The sequence below is a fragment of the Pituophis catenifer genome, unplaced genomic scaffold (genome assembly GCF_029215685.1).
Source record: "Pituophis catenifer annectens isolate HBS135680 unplaced genomic scaffold, rPitCat1.0.hap2 SCAF_2, whole genome shotgun sequence".
Classification (NCBI taxonomy): Eukaryota; Metazoa; Chordata; class Lepidosauria; order Squamata; family Colubridae; genus Pituophis; species Pituophis catenifer.
Genome location: NW_027256882.1, coordinates 134,701,036 through 134,722,780, shown reverse-complemented (window position 1 = coordinate 134,722,780; position 21,745 = coordinate 134,701,036). Strand labels below are relative to the sequence as shown.

The window sequence follows — 21,745 nt, the reverse complement described above, 5'->3', positions numbered from 1 at the left end:
TTCCAAGTCCTTCATCCTAAAAAACTCCTTTCTATTAGAAACAGTAAATCTCAAACATATCTATATCCTACAGCAGACAAATTTCAGGTGGACTTTACCATACAGTCTCCCTGCCCCTGCCTCCCATATTATAAATATTATTTTAAATGATACTTTTTAGAAACATAAACCTATGCATGACAGAGCTACAACAAGCCAAATGAGATTTTGCCTATAAAATAGTCATCTTTCTTGCTGTCATTCAGCCAGCCATTTGATCTCCAAGATTTGCCTTTCAACAGCCAAGAAATGAACAGAAAACATAAAAAGTCTCCTTACATATTAGAACACGTTAGTATTCTAACTGAAAGAATTGTATTGGTTTATTTTATTATATTTCTAGAGATTGTCAACATGGAAAAAGCGATGAGAGTGTGCTAAATGAGATAAATGGAAGCCAGATGGCCGTGTATAAGTTATTTGCAGAAGCATCTTATACTATGGGGAAAATATAACTCAAAAGTTAGGTCTCTAAATTCAGGAAAGGCAGGCATTGTATTTTGAGGATGAAAGGGTGAGAAAAGAAGAACATTAGGGAATTCTCAGTTTGCTTAGTAGCTAAAACACAGACTTTAAAAGCATAGCCTTTTCCCTTCCCACAAACCAATTTTAAACAGGATTTGCCTGAGACCATGAGGATAGTGACTCTGATCTTTGTAGTGATCTTGTCACAGCTCACTTCATTTCTAGAAAATGATCTACAATGTCCCTAGGTATTTGGATACCAGATGAATTATTTATCTAATTCTTAGTTAATCTAAGAAATGGTATCATTATCTTTTTGTTGTCTTCCATTTGTAACTCTTCTGTGTTTTCTCATTATGACTTCTATATTTTTGAAACCCAAACTTTTAAATATATGGAGCAGCAGTATAATGCCTCTCTACCAGGAGCCATTTCATAGGAAGCAAATTAAGAGGACAATCCTAGGACAATCTTGAATCTTCAAGTTATTAAAAAAACTGATAGGGAAAATAAGAATAAATGCATTTTAATTAGTAATGCTAGGTACTGCCCAGTGGTGGGTTGCTACCGGTTCGCCCCGGATCGGGCGAACTGGTAGCAGTGGTGACGGGAGGCTCCATCCATCTGCCCAGACATCTCTGCACATGTGCAGTAGCTTCTGCGTGTGCGGGCAAGCACCTGCGCGCCCGCAAGCAAATCTGTAGCAAACTAAATTGAAACCCACTACTGGTACTGCCTTACATGTTTGGATTTGCTGTGTATTTAGCAAAGTAGTTATACATTACTAAATGGCTAACAAAATTAGGCTTGTATTTCAAATCCATCCTCTATGTTACAAGAACTAAAAATAGGTATATGAGAAGGTTTTGACCTGATATACTTAAGTAACTCATGCTGTATTATTCTTAAGGTGCAGCTCATTGAATAGACTATTTCACCACTTAAAGAAGTTAAATGATGGCCCTGTATTTTTTAAAGAGAAAATATGTGTGATCTAGTCATAAGAAAAGAGGGAGTTGGCAATTTACAATAGAAGAACTGAACTGAATAAAAGAGAATCAGGGTATCTTATGGAATCAAAAACCTAAAAATGGAATTAGGTTTCTAATGCTACTTATTCTTATGATGGGAAAGACCTATTATATGAAATTAGATTTAATTTCAATTTAATTCCAGTATACAGCGAAAACTGATTCCCCCCCCCCAAATTAAAAAACAACAACCTGGGAATAAGAACTCTTTAATTTAAAAACAATCACAAATGATATAATAGGCTGTCTTTCAAGACAACTTGACCTTCACTCACTCTTCCTGTATTCTTTAGTTAGCTACGGATTTAGAAAATAACTGGGCCAATGCAAAATCTGATATATTAGCCAGCACCCTTTCTGTACCCACATAAGGTTTTCAGCCCATTTATAAAGAGTATCTTAACAGGGTGATGCAGAGAAGACTTTTCCTTATTAGAGTAGGAAAACTGACAAATGGAATGGAAGAGAGCAGAGACATGCCACGTTAAAAAATGACACCTTGACTATTCGTTTGTCTCAGAAATATTGTTATAGTTGGCAAGATGACTGTGATTTATCATCATGCATTTTGCAATACTATCATTTCAGTTTAATTGCATGGTAACCCTGAAGTTTCATAAAAATATATATTTATTCATTACTGAATGTAAATGACACCCAAGGGGATTGTATCCTCTTACTTCTATGTAGAAAGCAAATTATATATTTTCTTATGTACAATTTCTGTATAAAGCTTCTGCTGCAAAGACAAAATGATTGAGTTTTCATGTTGTATAAAGAAAAATTATCTGCTAATTCTGGCAACAAAGAATACTATATTCCTGATCCCCGTATTGATAGCACTTCCCAATTTTATAAAACTATAGAGAAGTATAAATACTATGAAGCAAAATCTCTCTATATATTTGTCTCTCATATTTAGTAGACAGAGAAAAATATCTGGTTGTCAGAAAGCTGAAATTTAGAGTCTCTAATGATTGTCTAGTCCAAAGAGCCTCATTGTTCATCTGAGAGAAAAAAATATGTATTACAATCCATATCCTTAGTGATAAAGAGGGAAGGCTTAATATGTACAAGCAAGAAAAGATACATTCCAATACACTGGCTGGTTACACACCAGTTTAACCAAAGATTCTAGCAAAGTCTCTTTTCTTCCTTATACAATTGCCCTCAGAAGGGCAACATCTCACCACTTCCCACTATTTTCTCAAGGCTTGGTACCTCTACTTTCAATACAATTGTAGAAATGGGCTTCTACTAGAGAAAGTAGGAGCAACTCTTTCTTGCCAAAAGGAGACACAGAGAGAAATTATAGGACTTTTTTCCAAACGCAGCCCCATGCTATCCCATAAGCCCATAGATTCTAAAAAGCCTTCACTCCTATGATCATTATCAAAGAAGGGAAAAATCCAAAGGAAGCAACTTGATTGGGGTTGTGATCAGCACTTACCAAGTTATGAGCAGTCCTAGCCTTAGTTGAGAGAAAGTGGGACCAAACTCATAGTGCTCAAACTAAGTTTCAAATCATTCCAATATCAAGATGTGTTAATGCAAATGAATCCTTCTCTTGGTGCTTGCCCATCTAGGTCCCTGTAGCTATTTACACAGATATCTTCTTTCCTCTAGAATCCTGCTACATCTTCTGTTCACAGTCTAGTTGCACCATCAGTTATATTTAATAGGAGTTGAAAAAGCTAATGAAAAACATTTATGCAGAATGATGGTGGGAAAGTTGTGTAGGTCTTTAAAGGGATGCTTTGCTTCAATGAAAGCACCAGCCAAATACTTTCCTTCTTCCCAAAATCCTTTATGAAGCAATGCTGCCCCCTCCCGGCTGCCAAGAACAAAGCAAAGAAGCCATCTGTCTCAACTTGCAAAACTTCAAGGAGTTCTCTGCATACACTGTTATGAGCACAAATGAAGCTTCTTCTGGCTTTTGCAGTTATCCCTAGAGGCAGGGAATGTGACCTTGTCAAAGCAAACCATGTTATCTCTTCATCTTGACATGCAGCAACCACAGTGCAAAGCTTTTTGTGAAGTCAAGCCCTACACCCTGCGCTCATCTACAATATACACAAAAGGAAACTACACAATTCAAGAATAAAAAATGACTCACTACTATGTCCCGCATATTCATTTCTTTGATAATCTTCTTCATGACTTCAGGAGGCACAGATGAACCTCCAATAGCCCCTGAAAGAAGAAAAAAAAGGAGAAAGTTCTTTAAAGAATCTTCTAAGAATACTGCAGATTTTAAAATACAAAAATTCTTTATAGTTTCCATAGTATCCCTAATACAGTATTTCCCATTAGAGTTGGAATTACAGCCAAATTACATATACAAAGTAGGCAGACTCAACTAATTTGAAGGCAACTAATTAGACTCCCACGTGAGATTTGTATTTGCAAAGATTTGCTTTGAGATGCTTCCATGTACTTTAATTCCTAGGGATACCGAATGTAGATGTAACCCAAGGATGCTATTCAGCAGGTTCTAATAGGTTCTGGAAAACCGGTAGTGGAAATTTTGAGTAGTTTGGGGAACCGGCAAATACCACCTCTGGCTGGCCCCAGAGTGGGATGGGAATGGAGATTTTACAGTATCCTCCCCCTGGAGTGGGGTGGGAATGGAGATTTTGCAGTATCCTTCCCCTGCCACGTTCACCAAGCCACATCCACCAAGCCATACCACGTCCACCAAGTCACGCCCACAGAACCGGTAGTAAAAAAAATTGAATTTCACCACTTGTGCAACCAATGCCTAACATCTACTGCCACACACTGGTGAATATAAAAATAAATACAGTTCATTAAACCAATATGTGATCATCTTTGCTGTTTTGGTAACAGTAAAAATAAATAAAACAGAAACAGAAAACAAGGTAAACCTTCCGTGGAAAATGCCAACTGGGCTCCCTAGGGCTACTCTGTTGGATCCAACCCACATACCCGGCATCCCGATATAGTCAGTTGACTCCATCACTGACTATTGGGGGCGAGTCTTTGGCCCCCGCGGAGAGGGCTCGCAATCTAGGAGTCCTCCTGGATACACAGCTGTCCTTGGAGGAATATCTGACAGCTGTAGCCAGGGGAACCTTCTGTCAGGTTCGCCTGATCCGCCAGTTGCGGCCCTTTCTTGATCGGGATTCCTTGTGCACAGTCACTCACGCCCTCGTCACCTCTCGCCTGGACTACTGTAACGCTCTCTACATGGGGCTCCCCTTGAAGAGCACCTGGAGGCTCCAACTGCCAGAATGCTGCCACGCAGGTAGTTACAGGAGCTGAATGGCGCTCCCACATAACACCTCTCCTGCGTGAGCTGCACTGGCTCCCAGTGGTCTTCTGGGTGCGCTTCAAGGTTTTGGTTACCACCTTTAAAGCGCTCCATGGCACAGGACCTAGTTATCTTCGAGACCGCCTTCTGCTACCAATGACCTCCCATCGACCTGTGCGCTCCCACAGAGAGGGCATCCTCGGGGTGCCATCAGCCAAACAATGTAGGCTCCCAGGGGGAGGGCCTTCTCTGTGGGGGCACCTACCCTCTGGAATCAGCTGCCCCCAGAGATAAGGAAAATCCAAGATCTCGATGCCTTCCGCTGCGCCCTTAAAACTTTCTTTTTCCAGCAAGCCGGGCTGGCTTAAAAAATTTTTTTTAATGTTTTTTAATTGGTTTGTCACTTTTTAAATTATGGGGCCAAATAGATATATATTCTTTTAATTGTTTTTAATGTTTGTATTTTATGTTTCTTATTTGTGGCTGTACACCGCCCTGAATCCTTCGGGAGAAGGGCGGTATATAAATTCGAAACAAACAAACAAACAAATAAATAAACAAATAAATAAATACCCATTCATCTGGCTGGCTGCATTTTTCCAATCTTGCATGTGGGCTTGTGAAGAAATAGCATGACTCTGTGGTATCTAGGCTTTTAAGAACCTCTAGAATACAGGTGTGTTCCAACTCTGACCTTTCTACAATCCAGCAGCAATGTTTTGATATTTGGTTTTCCAATTGGAATGATCAGTTTTAAGATTTAAGATTAAGATTAAAATGCTTCTGGCTGGGTCAGAATGACCCATTATGATACTTGAACTCTTCCAGACAAGAACAGAAACCAGAATGTTTGATCTGGAAATGATTGATGCACTTCTACCTGAGAGTTTATTTCTGCTCAGGCTCAGATAAGCATGTGTAGAAGTCCAGTTTAGGAAATGTTGCTGGAAAAATGCAGTCAATAAGATGCGTATTAAGCCAAATCACATTTGGGGAGAGTATATTACAAATGTATTTCTTTCAGTGATAGCAAAGGCTAACAAGTAAGAGTTTAGTTCATAAAATGCCTTCACATATAGGAATTTAGCGACATGCATGTCTGAGGAGTTTAAATAAAGGCCTGTAATATGCAAATATACTTATTTAAATGTAAGTTATTAATGAATTAAAAAGCATTAATTATTTGCTTTGCAATATTTGGGTATCTTTACTCACCTCCTTGAAGACTTGAGAGATCATAGCTGGCAAAGTCAGGCTGGCCTAACATATCTATGAACATTGTTGGAGTGCCAAGCACATGGGTGCATCTGCAAAGAAAGACAAAGAATTACAGGCTGGTGAAATAAACAGCTTATTTTTCCAATCAAATTTAGCTACAGCGCTAAGTGTCCCTCCTATGTAGTTGTAGGAAAGTGTCCCTCCTATGTAGTTGTAGGAAACTGTTTTCCCATCGAAAAGGAAAATGAGGCATGCATCTCAAATCCTACATTTTAATTTTAAAAACTGGTATCATGTAATTGGCATGAGTTTCAGAACAGAACAGAGTAACAGTGCTGGAAGGGACCTTGGAGGTCTTCTAGTCCAACCCCTGCAGGAGACCCTATACTATTCCAGACAAGCGGCTGTCGAGTCTCTCTTTTAAAAGCTTCCAGTGATGGAGCACCCACAATTTCTTTTTTTTTTTAAAGTTTTTTATTAGTAATTCAAATTAAAAACCAATGGACATGATTTAACGTCTCTGGTTATGTATGTTAAACTTGGATGTGAGATATGATTATATTGAGTATGGATGCAGCTGTTTAGGAGGAATTAATTTATATACTTGACATGCAAGAAGTAATGTAAATTTGTACAAAGATAAAGAAATATGTTATGTATTAGCTTAAATTTGACGATAATGGTTAAAACCAGAGATGAGCACCCACAATTTCTGAAGGCAAGCTGTTCCATTGGTTAATTGTTCTCACTGTCAGAAAATTGCTCCTTAGTACCAAGTTTTTTTTTTTTATTTGATTTATATGCCGCCCTTCTCCAGAGACTCAGGTTGTTTCCTTCCTTGATTAGTTTCCATCCACTGCTCCTTGTTTTGGCTTCTGGTACTTTGGAGAATAGGTTGATTTCCTGTTTTTTGTGGCAACCTCTGAGATACTGGAACACTGCCATCATGTCACACACACACACACCCCAGTCCTTCTTTTCACTAGACTAGACATACCCAATTCCTGCAACCGTTCTTCATATGTTTTAGCCTCCAGTCCCCTAATCATCTTTGTCACTCTTCTCTGCACTCTTTCTAGAGTCTCTGCATCTTTTTCATATTGTGGCAACCAAAACAATTAACCAGTGGAACAGCTTGCCTTCAGAAATTGTGGATGCTTCATCGTTGGAGATTTTTAAGAAGAGACTAGACAGCCACTTGTCTGAAATGGTATAAGGTCTCCTACTTGAGCGGGGGCTGGACTAGATGACCACCAAGGTCCCTTCCAGCTCCATTCTATTCGAAAAGGGGATGCAATATTCCAAGTGTGGTCATACCAAGGACTTATAAAGCGGTACTAACACTTCACGTGATCATGACTCTATCCCTCTGTTAATGTTAATGCAGCCTAGGACTACATTGGCATTTTTCGCAGCTGCTGCACACTGCTGGCTCATATTTAAGTGATTGTTCCTTAGAGTTCCAAGATCAAATCAATATTTCAAATCAATATTCATATTTCAGGGAAGAAAGGGAAGATGGAAAGAGATATCCAAAAACTGCCTGCACATGTTATATGCTTGGTCCACACAAAGAAGAGACCAAGACATTCCAGTTCTGTCTCAAAAGAAGAGAAAAGGGGGCAAAAGGGGAAACAGGGTGGGGGAAAGGTAGAGGTGGTTTACACTAAGGGTAACTAATTAGCATTAACTAATTATTAATACAAATAACTCTAATATTAATATTCTTTCCAGAACATAGCTTCAGCCAGATTCTTACTTTTCTTTTTCTATAGCTTTCAGAGTGGCTTTGGAATTAAAGCTGAGACAGGGGAAAATATGGGGGACACCATGCACAGCCATCACCATACAGCCTCCCACGGATCCTAGGCAGTGGTAGAGAGGAGCGGGGATACAGCAACGAGCTTCCTAGGGTCAAAACAAACAAGATAGGAGTGAGTCGTCTTCCAATATAAGCCTTCATCATCTTTATAATCTTTTATTCCATAAGCAAGAAGAATCCCTACTGGAGACTTATGAAAAGAGAGTTGGAGTTACACAAATGGGATAGTGATAGTGAGAAGGGAAGGCCAGGCTGGACTTCTTCAGTTCCTAGACTTCTATAGAATATTAGTTTCATTTTTAAATAGGAATTTCCATGTCAAAAGTTCCCTATAATTGAAAAGTCAGAAACATTTACAACAGGGGTGTCAAATTCAAGGCCTGTGGGCTGCTTCCGGCCCATGGAGTGCTTAGATAGAGCTTGTGAGGGCCACACGCGGCCCTCATGAGCTCCGTTTTTGCTGCAACAGCCTCCTGCAGCCCTCTACCAGCAAAAACGGAGCTCAGGGGGAGCTGGCAGAGAGTTGTAGAGGCCGTTCTGGCCAAAAATGGAGCTTGCAAGGGCAGCGCACAGCCCCCCCTCCAAGCTCTGTTTTCGCTGGCAGAGCGCTCAGGCCACAGCACCCCCAACATGAGTGACGTAAGCTGGCCATGCCCACCCTGGCCATGCCCACCCCAGCCCGCTGAGGTCAAACACAACCTTTATGCGGCCCTCAATGAAATAAAGTTTGATACCCTGATTTACAGGATAAGAATATCCTATAAAAAGTTCACATTGGTGGTGTGTAAGAAGGCCAAACCTTCTAAAATCTGATGGCAAAACACATGATTGATTCTTATTGAGTTCTTTGAAAAACACCTAGCTTACCAATCTTTAAATTGTATCCTGAAAACTGTAATACATTTTTTATTAAGCCAAGACAAGAACGATGCATCATATGATACAATCATGAAAAGTTCCCTTATCTGTAGAGATAGCATTTGAAGAGTTTCCATTCTATACTGTACATAAAAAGTACAGCAGGCAGAGAAGACTTACCAGCTCATTTAGTCCCAGTCTTATACCAATAAAATTTGCATTATTCAAAATATTACAGTGAGAAAGTGTTGCTCCTTTGGGACTTCCTGTCGTTCCCTGAAGGAAAGAGAAAATTCATTTACTAATTAGGATGATCCTAGCACATTATAAAAATTATAAGAGATCAATTGCTTTAAAATGGAATGCTATAATGATGCCCCAACTCTAAAAATCCTATTAATACAAGATCAAGCCAGATTTCAGAAAGATAGGAAGACTCACACTTAACTCAGTTGACTCTAGTTCCAAGAAGGAATGAAAAGAGGGCTACAATTTTAATCCTCAAAGAAGCAGAAAAGCAGAAAAGCAGAATTTGCCTCTGTCAGGTAGGACTTTAGTGATTTCCAGAAATTTATTGGATTGCAATCTTTGGGTCTCAAGTCTTGACTTTTGTCTAGAAGTGTTTCTTTTATTTGGTTGGGATTCTTTGCTGATCAATTTACAAATTGCTTATATTCTTCTCAAATACTAGGGCATAAGAAAGAAAGAAAGAAAGAAAGAAAGAAAGAAAGAAAGAAAGAAAGAAAGAAAGAAAGGAAGGAAGGAAGGAAGGAAGGAAGGAAGGAAGGAAGGAAGGAAGGAAGGAAGGAAGGAAGAATCAAATTTATATAATCTTCCATCTCACTGAAGATGACTCTGGGTGGTGCACCAACAATAGGCAAAACAATATATATATATACAAAAACAGCAAAATGCAAATGTAAAAAGTAGTAAATATCCTAAAAACCCAAAATACAAGCATAGATGAAGGGAGAATTAACAATGGTCCCCTCAACAATGAAACTATATAGACAAGCCTCCAGCTCTGTGAGAGCCTCAGACCTAATCATATAACCAAATCTGAGGGCCTTTTGGAATATCAAGGAAGGATGTTACATGAGGTGGGTGAAATATATTATATGGAATGATTCCTAACCTCTAAATTACTTTTGGACTTCCAGGTAAGAGGCTTTGGGAAAATGCTGTGCTTGGAGAAACTATTAGGTTCCATTCTGAACAGCTACAAATCTGGACAACTGCTCTCATTCTGTTAAGCAACACTGAACCATGTGGTCCAATGTTCCTAGCATGCATTGATCTACCATAGGTAAAATATAACCAAAAAGATGTAGTGATACCCTTCCTCACCAAAAAACCAAATAGGCACTGAAACATTCATGGGTTAAGATATTTCAAGTGTGTGCATGCTTTTATATAGCACTTTTTCTTCCCAGTATTGACAAATATTTTTGAAGTTAATATTATATAGCCACATGCTCAGTTCCATTAATTCAAAAATCATATTTCACACTCTGAAAACTGAGGTACAGGATGTCTTCAAGGTATGAGAGGCCATTTAAGGAACATTCTATGTTACAAAAGACTCCTCCCCCATGATGGGCTGTCTGCTAAAACAATGCAAGGTTATGACATACACTTGAAAGGAAATTGGGAATCCTGCATTTGTGGAACCTGTCTGGCAAGAACAAAGAATGCTTATTCACAGGGAATATGCACGTGTAAAACTTGTATCACCTCTGGGTGGTTAGAGGACTGATAACAGAAACAAAGAGTTAGACATCCTGCATGCCCCAGCTAGAAGTTAGGAACAGAGATGGCCTGGAGCAAACAGAATGTGTATTAGATAATTCCTGAAGCATTAATTAGCCAAGGCTTAGAAATAGGGACAGCTAGAAACCAATAGAACAATTGTTAAATCATTACTAAAATGTTTATTAGATTATATTTCTCATATATCCCACCTTATCCTGCCTTCCACTTTAGTGAAATTGTATAAAGCTTTCTTAATTCTATTGTTCAGGGTTCCTAGGCATTTTCTGGCCAGGACCCCATTTCTTGGAGCACTTCAATAAAAGGAAACAAAACCTGCACCTGGTGTCTGATGTTCTTCATTAGCTTCAGCACCAGGGTCAGACCTGAATTGGGGACAACGTCCAAGCTACATACGACCCCATTTTAAAATTGTGATGGCTACAGCAGCCCTGCAGCCATACACCCTTACCCCTCATGACAGGGTCACTGCAGCACCCCCTGCTTCTCTCCTCCCATGCAGCCTCCTGCCCAAATGCCCATCGTGCACCACACTTAACCTGTCGAAGCTCTAGGACCTCATGTTGTGGAAGGAGGGCAGGCCATGTATCTCCAGGCTGCATGGCAATAATCCAGATGCGGTTGTCATTTTGTCCTGTCCATTTGTGAGCAGGGACAAAAGGGAAGCCAACAGACAAACTGCTTTGTTTTCTGCCTTAGAGAGGTCAACCCTGTTAAGGCACCAAAATAAAGCAGTTTTCTCGGGGCCACACAGCAGTGACCCGAGTGCAGCCACCATATTGTCCCTCCCACAAGCAGCTTCTGCAATGCTGCAGAGATCTTTCTGATGCCAGCAGAATGAAGCATTCAGAAGCTTTCTGAAGCAACGTGCAGACTTCGTTAGGGAAGCAAAATGAAGCAGTTTGTCCCCGAGGCGCGTGGTGGCAACACAAATGCAGCTGCCATTTTCTGGGTGGGATAAAATGGCAGCTCTTTTCAGAATCACACCATGCAGCCGTGCAAAGAAGCTAGTCATTCAGTGGTCTGGAAGACCTCAGAGTTCTTCAAAAGATAAGTGAGGAGAAGGGTATTTGGCCCAGTAGGGTGGGAATCAGGCCTACGGCCTGGAAGGACACATGTGAGAGTGGGTAAAGGCCTGTTGGGACTTCAGGCACAGGAGGTGACAAGGAGCATCTTTGGGGTGGGGGGAGGCCTTAGATGGGCCAGGGCAGGTGGGCTTGGCCCTGTATTAGGCCTCCAATGCAGTGGTGGGTTAATAATTTTTACTACCAGTTCTATGGGTGTGGCTTGGTGGGCATGGCATGGCTTGGTGGGTGTGGCAGGGGAAGGATACTGTAAAATCTCCATTCCCTTTCCAATCCAGGGGAAGGGTACTGCAAAATTCCCATTTCCTCCCGATCAGCTGGGATTTGGGAGGCAGAGAATAGATGGGGGCGGGGCCAGTCAGAATTTTTACTACCGGTTCTCCGAACTACTCAAAATTTCCACTACCAGTTCTCCAGAATTGGTCAGAACCTGCTGAAACCCACCTCTGCTCCAATGGCTTCCCTACTACCCAGGAAGTATCCCGCTCTCCACTTAACAACTGACCTGTTTGATTAATATTTCATTGGGGAGAGCAACAATGCGGATGAAGCCTAACAACTGCATGATATTGTGATCATAAAGGCAGGCTCCATTACGGTCATCAAGGACTACCTGTACTTACACACCTGTCCCAGAATACCCCTTTCAGAAGGTTTGCATATCCTTAATATACAACAACTATGTTTTTATAGAGAGCCATATGGCAACAAAAATCAGCATCAACAATTATTTGCAGTAAATTCTAAGTACCAGTTTATTCCGCTTGGCAAAAAATAGGCTTCCTATCTTGGATCATCATGGACTGCTTTTTTTTTTTAAATACTGGAAAAGATATACAGCAGTTGATATAGAACTTACTGAAGTAAACTGGATATTAATTGGTTCTTTGTTGATCAGCATCTTCCGTATTGCCTGTAGCTCCTTCATGTGGCTGCTCTCTCCAGCTTGCATCACTTCCTGCATTGAGAATGTGCCAGGTAGCTTGGCATCCACACAGATTATAACAGAAAGCTCTGGTAATCTGATGCAAAGGAACACCCAGTCATATATATGACAGAAGGGAAAGTTCAACCTCCCATAATGTAAAAAGAAGCTCATGGAATAAGTCCTCCAAGTGTAGGTCAAATCAAATACAGGTAGTCATTCACTTATGACCAAAATTGAGCACAAAATTTATCTTATTAAGCAAGACATTTGTTAAGAGAGTTTTGCCCCATTTTATGACCTTTCTTGCCACAGTTGTTGAGTGAATCAATTACAATTGTTAAGTTAGTAACACAGATATTAAGTGAATCTGGCTTCCCCATTAACTTTGCTTTTCTGAAGTTTGCAAAAATTGGTCACATAATCCTGGGACACTGCAACCGTCATAAATACGAGTCAGTTGCTAAGTGTCCAAATTATGATCATGTGACTATAAAGATGCTGCAATGGTTGTAAGTATGAAAAATAGTCATAAGTACTAAGTACTTTTCTTAGTACTGCTGTTACTTTGAATGGTCATTAAATGAATGGTTGCAAGTCGAAGATTTCCTGTATACATTTTTTTTCTGATTATGAATTATATGCCATAATGAGATTATGATTACCCTTTATGGAGAAAATAAGATTTGTATGATTTGCATGGCAATTAAAAGAATAACAGAATAAAGTTGGAAGGGTCCTTGGAGGTATTCTAATCCAACCCCCTGCTTAGGCAGGAAACCCTATACCATTTCAGACAAATGGTTGTCCAATCTCTTAAAAACTTCCAGTGTTGAAGCATTCACAGCTTCTGGAAGCAAGTTGTTCCACTGATTAATTGTTCTAACTGTCAGGAAATTTCTCCTTAGTTCTAGGTTGCTTCTCTCCTTGATTAGTTTTCACCCATTGCTTCTTGTCCTGCCCTCAGGCGCTTTGGAAAATAGATTAGAAGAAAATAAATATGTTTGGAGAAAAGATTAGGAATCCATAGCCACAAGCACTCCTTCCAGGAGAAAAAGAATATTCCTCAGGTCAAAAGAGTGCCTGTGTCAATGTATGTCAGTACTGAACTAGTTAATGAATACACTGATCATTATAAATGTATATGAGAGAGACCAACTGAACCAGGATTGCACATTTATGACCTTTGCCCGTTATTATATCCAGACAAAGTGTTCAAGGGAAAAAAATGGCAAAAAATGAACACTGCCTTGCTTATTATTCGCATTAAGCAGTACTAACATTCATTTAACCATAATTAAATTGAATTGAATTACATTTCAATCATAATTACATTGAAAAGAGAAAGAACATAATGTATATTCACATAAATACTGAGGTTGATCCTGTGGAGATCCATAGTTAAATGCAAAGTTATAGACTAGGATCACATAACAAACTATGCCATTTAAGCAAAACCAACAATAACACAAACATACATGATAGTTTAGCACCATGTGTGAATCGAAAGTTTTTTATGTCCTGAACTAATGCCTCACAAACAAGAAAGACATGGTATAGGTTTTCTCTCACTTGAAACAAGCCTGGGTCTCTGATTTGCATGGTACCCTATGCAAACCAGAGGCAGAACTGTTTGTAGCTTCATAGCGCACATGCTCCAGCAACACTAATTTCTGTCAGGCTGCTAAATCCTGGAATGGAATAACACTCTAAGGCAGTGTTTCTCAACCTTGGAAGCTTGAAGATGGGTGGACTTCAACTCCCAGAATCTGCGAGTTGAAGTCTACCCATCTTCAAGGTACCAAGGTTGAGAAACACTGCTCTAAGGTACAATATATATAAACTTACTTCTTGTTCTTCAATGCTCCTGGATTAGACTGTTCCAATTCTGGGCATATATTTTTCAAGATCTCATAGTATTTCTGAGTTTTAAATTGGGTAGGGAACACAAGTGCTTTGCAGCCAACCTACAGAAATACACATAAGAAAGAAAATAGTTTTTAAATCAGCCTATACAACAAAGTCACAGTGCACAGAAAACAATGAAGAGAGATTCACTGGAGATAGTACAGTTTTCACACACTAAATTGTAAGAAAGTCACACAGAACCTTAACATTCCACACTCATCAGTGTCTCCCTGGATTTGCCATTGTAGGTCACTGTTCAATGAGCAGTAAAGTACAGTTTGTGGCATCTTTCATTACAAACAGTGGAGAGCAACTGCTTCTAAGTGTAGACTATTTTGGTCTTTGGTCTTGGATAGACCAAAGTTTGATTTACTAGGCAAGACCACCTTCTTGAAATATTAATTATATAATTAATTAAAATAGAGAACCCTTGATCTAGAACAGGGGTATCAAACTGGATTTCTTCAAGGGCCGGATCAGCATTGTAGTTCTCCTCTGGCTGGGGGGTGGGGGTGGGCGAGACGGGACGGACACCTCCTGCAGCACCCTGTCGGCCAAAAACTGGCTGTGCGGAGGCCTCGCAAGGCCTCTGCAGGGCCTGTTTTCAGCCAGCAGAGTGCTGAAGGAGGCTGTGGAGGCCGAAAACGGGCCACGTGCGGCCCCCCTGTAGCCCATTTTGGCCAGCAGAGGCCCCACGAGCCGGTCCTTTGATACATCCAGGCTGGCCCCACGGACCGGATTTAAGTGCAATCCAGCCTGCAGACCTTGAGTTTGACACCCCTGATCTAGAAGAATCACTTAGTTCATGGAGTGGAATCCCCTGAAATGCAGGAGGAACTTCACCAAATTCAGACTGGTCCATATAAAAAGCAGTCATGGTGTATGCTATAGACCAGGATTGTCAAGCCCACAGGCCAGATGTGTCATATTCTGGCCATGCCCACACCCGGTTTAGCGAAGGGGGAAAAAGTTGCAATATGTCACGTGACGACGCTGTGACAACACGAGTTTGACACCCCTGCTATAGACTAAAGTGCACAAAGTATTTAGTTCATGAGTCAAAGAAAACATTGGCCAGAAGAAAGCATTAATGTTATACTTATTAAAAGAAGAAGCTTCCATTTTATGAAGTCTTCCCCATCATTCAATAAAATTTTATTTCTAGAATTGGGCCCTATGGAAATTTACTCAGAAGTAATTATTCATACTAATAGGATTAGTCACATTTGAGAGAGTGTGTAGACAACATTTTCCACTCTAGTGCATTGGATGCATTGTGTTGCAAACAACTCACCTTAAATGCAAACTATATGAATCCAGTGTCTGTACATTTGCATTCCATCCCAAATGCTGGTGGTTGTTTCCCCCCTCTAAATGAGGAATTCTTAGAGATTTGGCATGGTCAGGAATGATCTCTTTTGCCTCCGGGGTACAGCCAGTTTTGCTTTAATGGAACTCACTATCCAATGTGTATATACAGATTTTGTCCTAAACAACTCAGGGTTCCTTTGAAATATGCCCCAACGAATTCAATGAAATTAACTGCTATGTAAGCTTATAGTGAAAGATCAGAGGATTGGAACCTCCCACAATTAAATTGGTCAGCAGGTTAGCTCTCTGCAAAATATATTAGAGTATAAAAGTAGTTTTTGCACTATAAAAGTAACAGCAATTTTTATGACGGTGCTTAGCAGCACTGGAATATGCTGGTAATTTGATTGCTTTCCTCGAGCATCACAGAAACAGAAATAATCACAGAACCTGTCAAATTCAATGTACATTCCATGTCTTACATGATTTGTGCTTCTTATTTTTCAACACTGAGAAAGCAGAACTGGCAGATAGCCATTGGAATTGCTAGCAAACAAACCATGAGGAATAGGAACGGAGAAGAAGGAAGGGGGCTCTAAACAAAAAAATGAATGGAATTATGAAGCTGAAACAGCAGCTCTGCAACACACACCCTCCAGCCTACTGGATTAGGGATAATGCTGTGGACATTGGGGGAAATTCAGAGATGCCCTGGCATTAAAATGCTACTTTAAATTATGAGTGAGATATGGATTACAGCCATTTAGCTGGAAAACTAAACAAGACTGGCAAGTCCCAAAGGTTTCTTAATCCTAGCAGGATTAATTTTATTTATAAACCATTTAACACTTTTAATCCTCCATTATTAAGGATAAGAAAGTTGAATGGCATAGTTAGGACTGGCCTCTCTGCACAGCGGTAGTCTAACTGAAGCAGGAAACAAGCAGTTCAGATCATCTGACTGGTGGGAAAAATGAGTGCCATATACCCTGGCTCCATCAACTATACTTTTGTGATCAAGGGTCATGAGTTGCCCAGCTAGGATGTATATTATTAGGAAATATTGAAAAGCACCTGACTCCCATGTTAAACACCAGAGTTTACTTTGGCTCCCTGAAACATCCTTAGGCACTAACTGATTGCACATTGAACAGCAAACATTAAGACTTTATACAATAGAGACTGCTTTACATTTCAACACTACACTTTTATTGTTTGATGCTCCTTATTTTTCTACATCAGACAATAACAGTAATTTTCTATGGAGAGCCACTAGACTTTCTCTGTGGACTGGCATCAGAGCATTAGCATATGCAAAGATAAGATCATTCTTTGCTTCTTTATTCTTTTTTGCTTTTGCGCCAGTTAACTGGCAACAAAAAAATTAAGAATAAAAGAACCTCTTAGTTGGATCTGAGCAGAGAAGCATTAAATCAGGTATTCTGGATTTATGAATTGCTAGCCAGACATTCATAAGCAAACTGTGAGTGTGACACTGCTCTCTGTTGAGTACTGCCAGCACCTAACATTCACAACTACTCTACTTATAAAATGGATATATAAAATTTAAGAATCCTGATTAATTATTGCCAACTCTACAATCATTAAGGGTGAGTGTTATGCTATAGGAGGTAGCATAAGGAGGTAACTACAAAGTTTCAAATACTTCAATTTCTCCCCTTATGATAGGGATAGTTATTTTTTTTCCTTGTACTTTTCCCCATACTTCACTATTATCTCAAGAATTCTATTTCTAGAACAGAAAATTCTATCAAAAATGTTAGGGGTAAAATTAAGCAGAGATGATGTAACAAGTCTTTCATACCTTCCTCAGGACAAACTCCAGTTCGTGGGACTGGTATGCTGGGTTCACAGACACCTGGAAATGCAGCAATAGTAAAATCAGTCTGCTGTGAACTAAGTGAGACCCAGATTGCCAGTTCAGAATAAATAGAATAAATGCTAATTGGTTTCCTGGGCCTTGATCCAGAGCAAGCAGAGGTCCCTGAAGTGCAGTTCTTCATGCAGCCCAGTATTAACAAAGGCAAAAGGTCAGACATCTTGTGGTAATATTGGCTTTGGAGGATCATGAAGGTAAATTAACAACATATATCCTGTGCATTTTAAAGTATTTATCTTCTCACTTAGGAATCTTTTGCTTTTATCTATATGTATTATTGCTCTAGTTCTGCTTCCCATCATGGAAATCTCACCATAATATATGATGATGATGGAGGAGGAGGAAGAGGAAGAGGAGGAAGAAAAGATGATCTTGTATTTAGTGATATCTGAAGTTCTTTCCAACCCTTACATTCTATATTCCTATGAAGTAAGTCCTCTTTAGTATCTGTTGTAATATAGTCAGTAATATTGTACAAATAGAAAGTGCATCATTTTCAAATCTGTGGTCCTCTTGTCCACATTATTTAGCTTCATAATCTCTATCCTTTGCAACATAAAGCAACTGTTTTCTACAACACAAGCATTCTTGCCAATTTTACCCCAAGGTTGATGAAAGATGAAGAACATTTTTTAAATAAAATCTGTGCACCTATGTTACTAAAGTACACAAGTAACACAAAAATCATAGTTATTTTCAATGCAATGTTATACACTTTTCTGCTTGATCATTTGTTGATGTAAAACAATCTGCCACAAGCATATTAAAATCCTGTTTTTTTTCTTCCACAATATTAATCAATAGCAAAGAAGAGGCTCAAAAACACAATAAATGACATACATGAAATTAGTTTTAGGACTTCAGCTGCTTGTAACCAAGGTGTGAATGGTTAGAAACAAAGCAGTTTAAGGAATATTTTTCTGGACTTCAACTCCTTCCTCTGATTTAGCCTGATGTTCTACCTGGACCTCATCTACCAAAGCCCTCAATTGGTAGAGTAAATTGCTGCTTTATCCCTTCTGGATTGGCAAAAAAAAAAAGAAGCAGAAGAAGAAGAAGCAGAAGAAAAGATCATAGTTTTACCATATTTCCTATTTCTTAGGCTAGGAGAAGGGTATCAGCAAGGAATGTGGGGGGGGAGGGTTGCCAAAAAATTCAAAAGGGTAGCCATGGCCATGTAATTAGAACTCTCCCTCTTCTTTTCGAGTTGCATGCACAATCCCTGTAAAAACAGGAACAGGACTTTGACTGTCAGTTGCATCTGACATCTTGCCCAAGATGCCACAGTGGAAAGGCTAGAAGTGGGAAGTCGTTTTAACCTTAAGGGGGATGGAGAAATTATTTTATGGCTGTATCAGTAAACTGCAAAAGTAAATAAAATCACGGCCATAGAGGACAGCAAGCAATAGCCAGAGGGAAGGAGGTTCCTTGCCAAAGGGCACAATAGGCAGCAAGAGTGAAGGGATTTGCCTAGAATAAAATGGTGCAGCCAAGCCACCTGGATGGCACTGGCACAACAAGCTATCAAAAGTCAGAAAATGCTGACTTTTATTGCGTAGAATAAAGATGGGTGGGGATTGCTTTCCTGCTGGGTTGGAGGTGAATAGAGTTCATTGTGTGTTTCTACCCTTGAGAAATGATCATGGTCAATATGTGTGCTGATGCAAGCTGTTAAAATTGCCCCCTTTTTTTTGGAAGCAGCTAACGTTGGTCAAAAAACACCTCTTCAGATGACAGGATTCAACACTAGGAATCTAGATTGTTTTCAGTTTTGCAGCAAGTGCAACAAACTCCAAACCTTATGAAAAATTACACCTGGTGCATGATGAACATTATTTAGATCCACATGGTCCCTTCTCTCATATGACAGCCTTGTGCAGAGTTCTCCCTTAACCTCCCACCCTCCGCTAACTGCTTACAAAAGAGATGAACTTACCAGAATGATCCCTGCCTGGGCTGTAGCGAATTGCATTAGGACCCATTCATACTTGTTAGGACCCCACATTCCTAATCTGTCACCCCTTTTCAAACCAAGGGCCAGAAGCCCGGTAGCAGCTTGCTCCACCTGCAATTTTCAAAAGAACAGGAATCTCAGCAAACTCAATTCCAAGGGTAAGGAATAATAGAATACTGTATATGAAATGAATGCTCTGTGCTATGCAATAAAGTAGCCACTATAAGTGTTTAAAGAAAAGAAGTTGGCTGTTTATCCTGCATTCCTACTCCAGATTTGAAAATATCAGTGAATGGAAATCTCCAGCATTCTTACATTTCTGAATGCCAGAAAATGTACTTGGGTCCACATTCAGATAGAAAACATGCAACCCAAGGAAGGAGGATGTAATCTGAAGTCACATCAGGGCCTTTATCACAGTGTTTAGATCTCTGATAGAATTAAGAATTAGGAATTGAAATATTAATTTGGGCATTTAATAATACAGTAAGAATCTTATTTTAACCAAGGCCTCATCAAGGTTTACTTCCACATTCTATTTTCAGTTCTAAACCTTGGTACCCTTGAGCAACCAATCTTGACATTTATGGATTTATTTATCTTTCACTTTGGCTACTATTTGATTCCCCCAAATACTCTGAGTATTTTACAGTATATACAAGGGAAAATAAAATGAAGCAATCCAAAAGCATCCATGTCTAGAAGAGAGAAACAACCAAACATGCTCCAAACCGATAAAACTACAAAGTCTGCTCCGCATCTACTCTAACCCCAGGACTGGAGGCAGAGCCATATTTTTAACACCTTCTATTACAGCTGTAGGTTGGAACCCTAGAGATCTTTGGGAGGATGCTATTCCAGAGGGCAGGTGTCACAACAGAAAAGGTGGCTGTTTCAGTCCTGACAGATGACATTCTTTGATTGAAGGGACCTGCTGTGTGTCCATTCTGCTGAATCGCACGGGGGTGGGGTGGGGCAGAAATTATTGGATAACATATTAGGACAACATTTCAGACTGCAGTTTCCAAAGGCCAGAACCTCTGTAACATTTTGAAATGCATTTCTCTAGCAGCGTGGACAGCTTTTCTAATTATTTTATTATTTTATTTATTTATTTTTTCATTCAACTTTAAAATGCAGCCAGTTCAACCTACTACTTTTATTTACTGTATTTTCCGGCATATAAGACGACTGTGCGTATAAGACGACCCCCGACTTTTCCTGTTAAAATATAGGGTTTGGGCTATACTCGCCGTATAAGACTACCCCTCTTCCAACACACACCAAATAAAAATTAAAAAACATCAACCGGCTCACCCACAATGTAAAAGCAGCTGTGCTAGATCCAAAATGGCCCCTGCAACAAGCAGGAACCTCACACAACCACAAAAAGCCCAAAAAAACAACTTTCACACTTTACACACACACAACACAACACAACTGGCTCACCCACAATGTAAAAGCAGCTGTGCTAGACCCAAAATGGCCCCTGCAACAAGCAGGAACCTCACACAGCCACAAAAAGCCACAAAAAACCAACTTTCACACTTTACACACACAAAATTCCACATACAACTTTGTGAGATTTTGTGTGTTTGTGTAGTTAGAGTGAAACACTACAGAAACACACTAAATCTCAGAAAGCTGCACAAATATTATTTTATTTTATTTTATTTTTACTTTTATATGAAAGCTAAATTTAAAACTTCCTAAAATGGCTAGGTCTAAAAAAGAACAACTAAAAAAAACCCAATTAACTATTTTTTTTAAAGTTCCCAAAGGGGAAAAAAACTTACCCAATAGAACAGGGCTCTCCAACCTTGACAACTTTAAGACTTATAGACTTCAACTCCCAGAATTCCTCAGCAGCTTTGTTTTGCTGGCTGAGGAATTCTGGAAGTTGAAGTCCACAACTCCCTGCCTGCTGGCTTGCTGATGGAATGGATTCAGGCAAGCGAAGGAAGGCAAGCGTTGCGACTAGCAGCTAAGGTAAGCAAGCTGGAGGGGGAAAACTTTTTCCTTTTACATGGCTCTGGCGATCCCAGCTGCGTTGCCTGCTTGGATCGCCAGAGCCATGTAAAAGAAAAAAAGTTTTTTTCTTTTGCATGGCTCTGGTGATCCCAGCTGCGTTGCCTGATTAGCAGGCAACTCAGCTGGGATCGTCAGAGCTTGGATCCCCAGAGCC

At 39.8% G+C, this 21,745-nt stretch overlaps 1 protein-coding gene across 1 annotated transcript in view; it reads right to left on the bottom strand.

The window, feature by feature from the left end:
- The window catches only part of ACSF2 (acyl-CoA synthetase family member 2), a 61,281-nt gene that overhangs the window by 29,740 nt on the left and 9,796 nt on the right, over positions 1-21,745 (bottom strand). Inside the window, exons 3-10 of the mRNA XM_070937589.1 lie at positions 19,543-19,671; positions 17,532-17,585; positions 14,336-14,454; positions 12,422-12,584; positions 8,888-8,983; positions 7,787-7,935; positions 6,025-6,116; positions 3,652-3,728 (exon numbers count right to left, since the gene is read on the bottom strand). Of these exons, the coding sequence (XP_070793690.1) occupies positions 3,652-3,728; positions 6,025-6,116; positions 7,787-7,935; positions 8,888-8,983; positions 12,422-12,584; positions 14,336-14,454; positions 17,532-17,585; positions 19,543-19,671 (879 nt within the window). The remainder of the gene's footprint in view (positions 1-3,651; positions 3,729-6,024; positions 6,117-7,786; positions 7,936-8,887; positions 8,984-12,421; positions 12,585-14,335; positions 14,455-17,531; positions 17,586-19,542; positions 19,672-21,745) is intronic.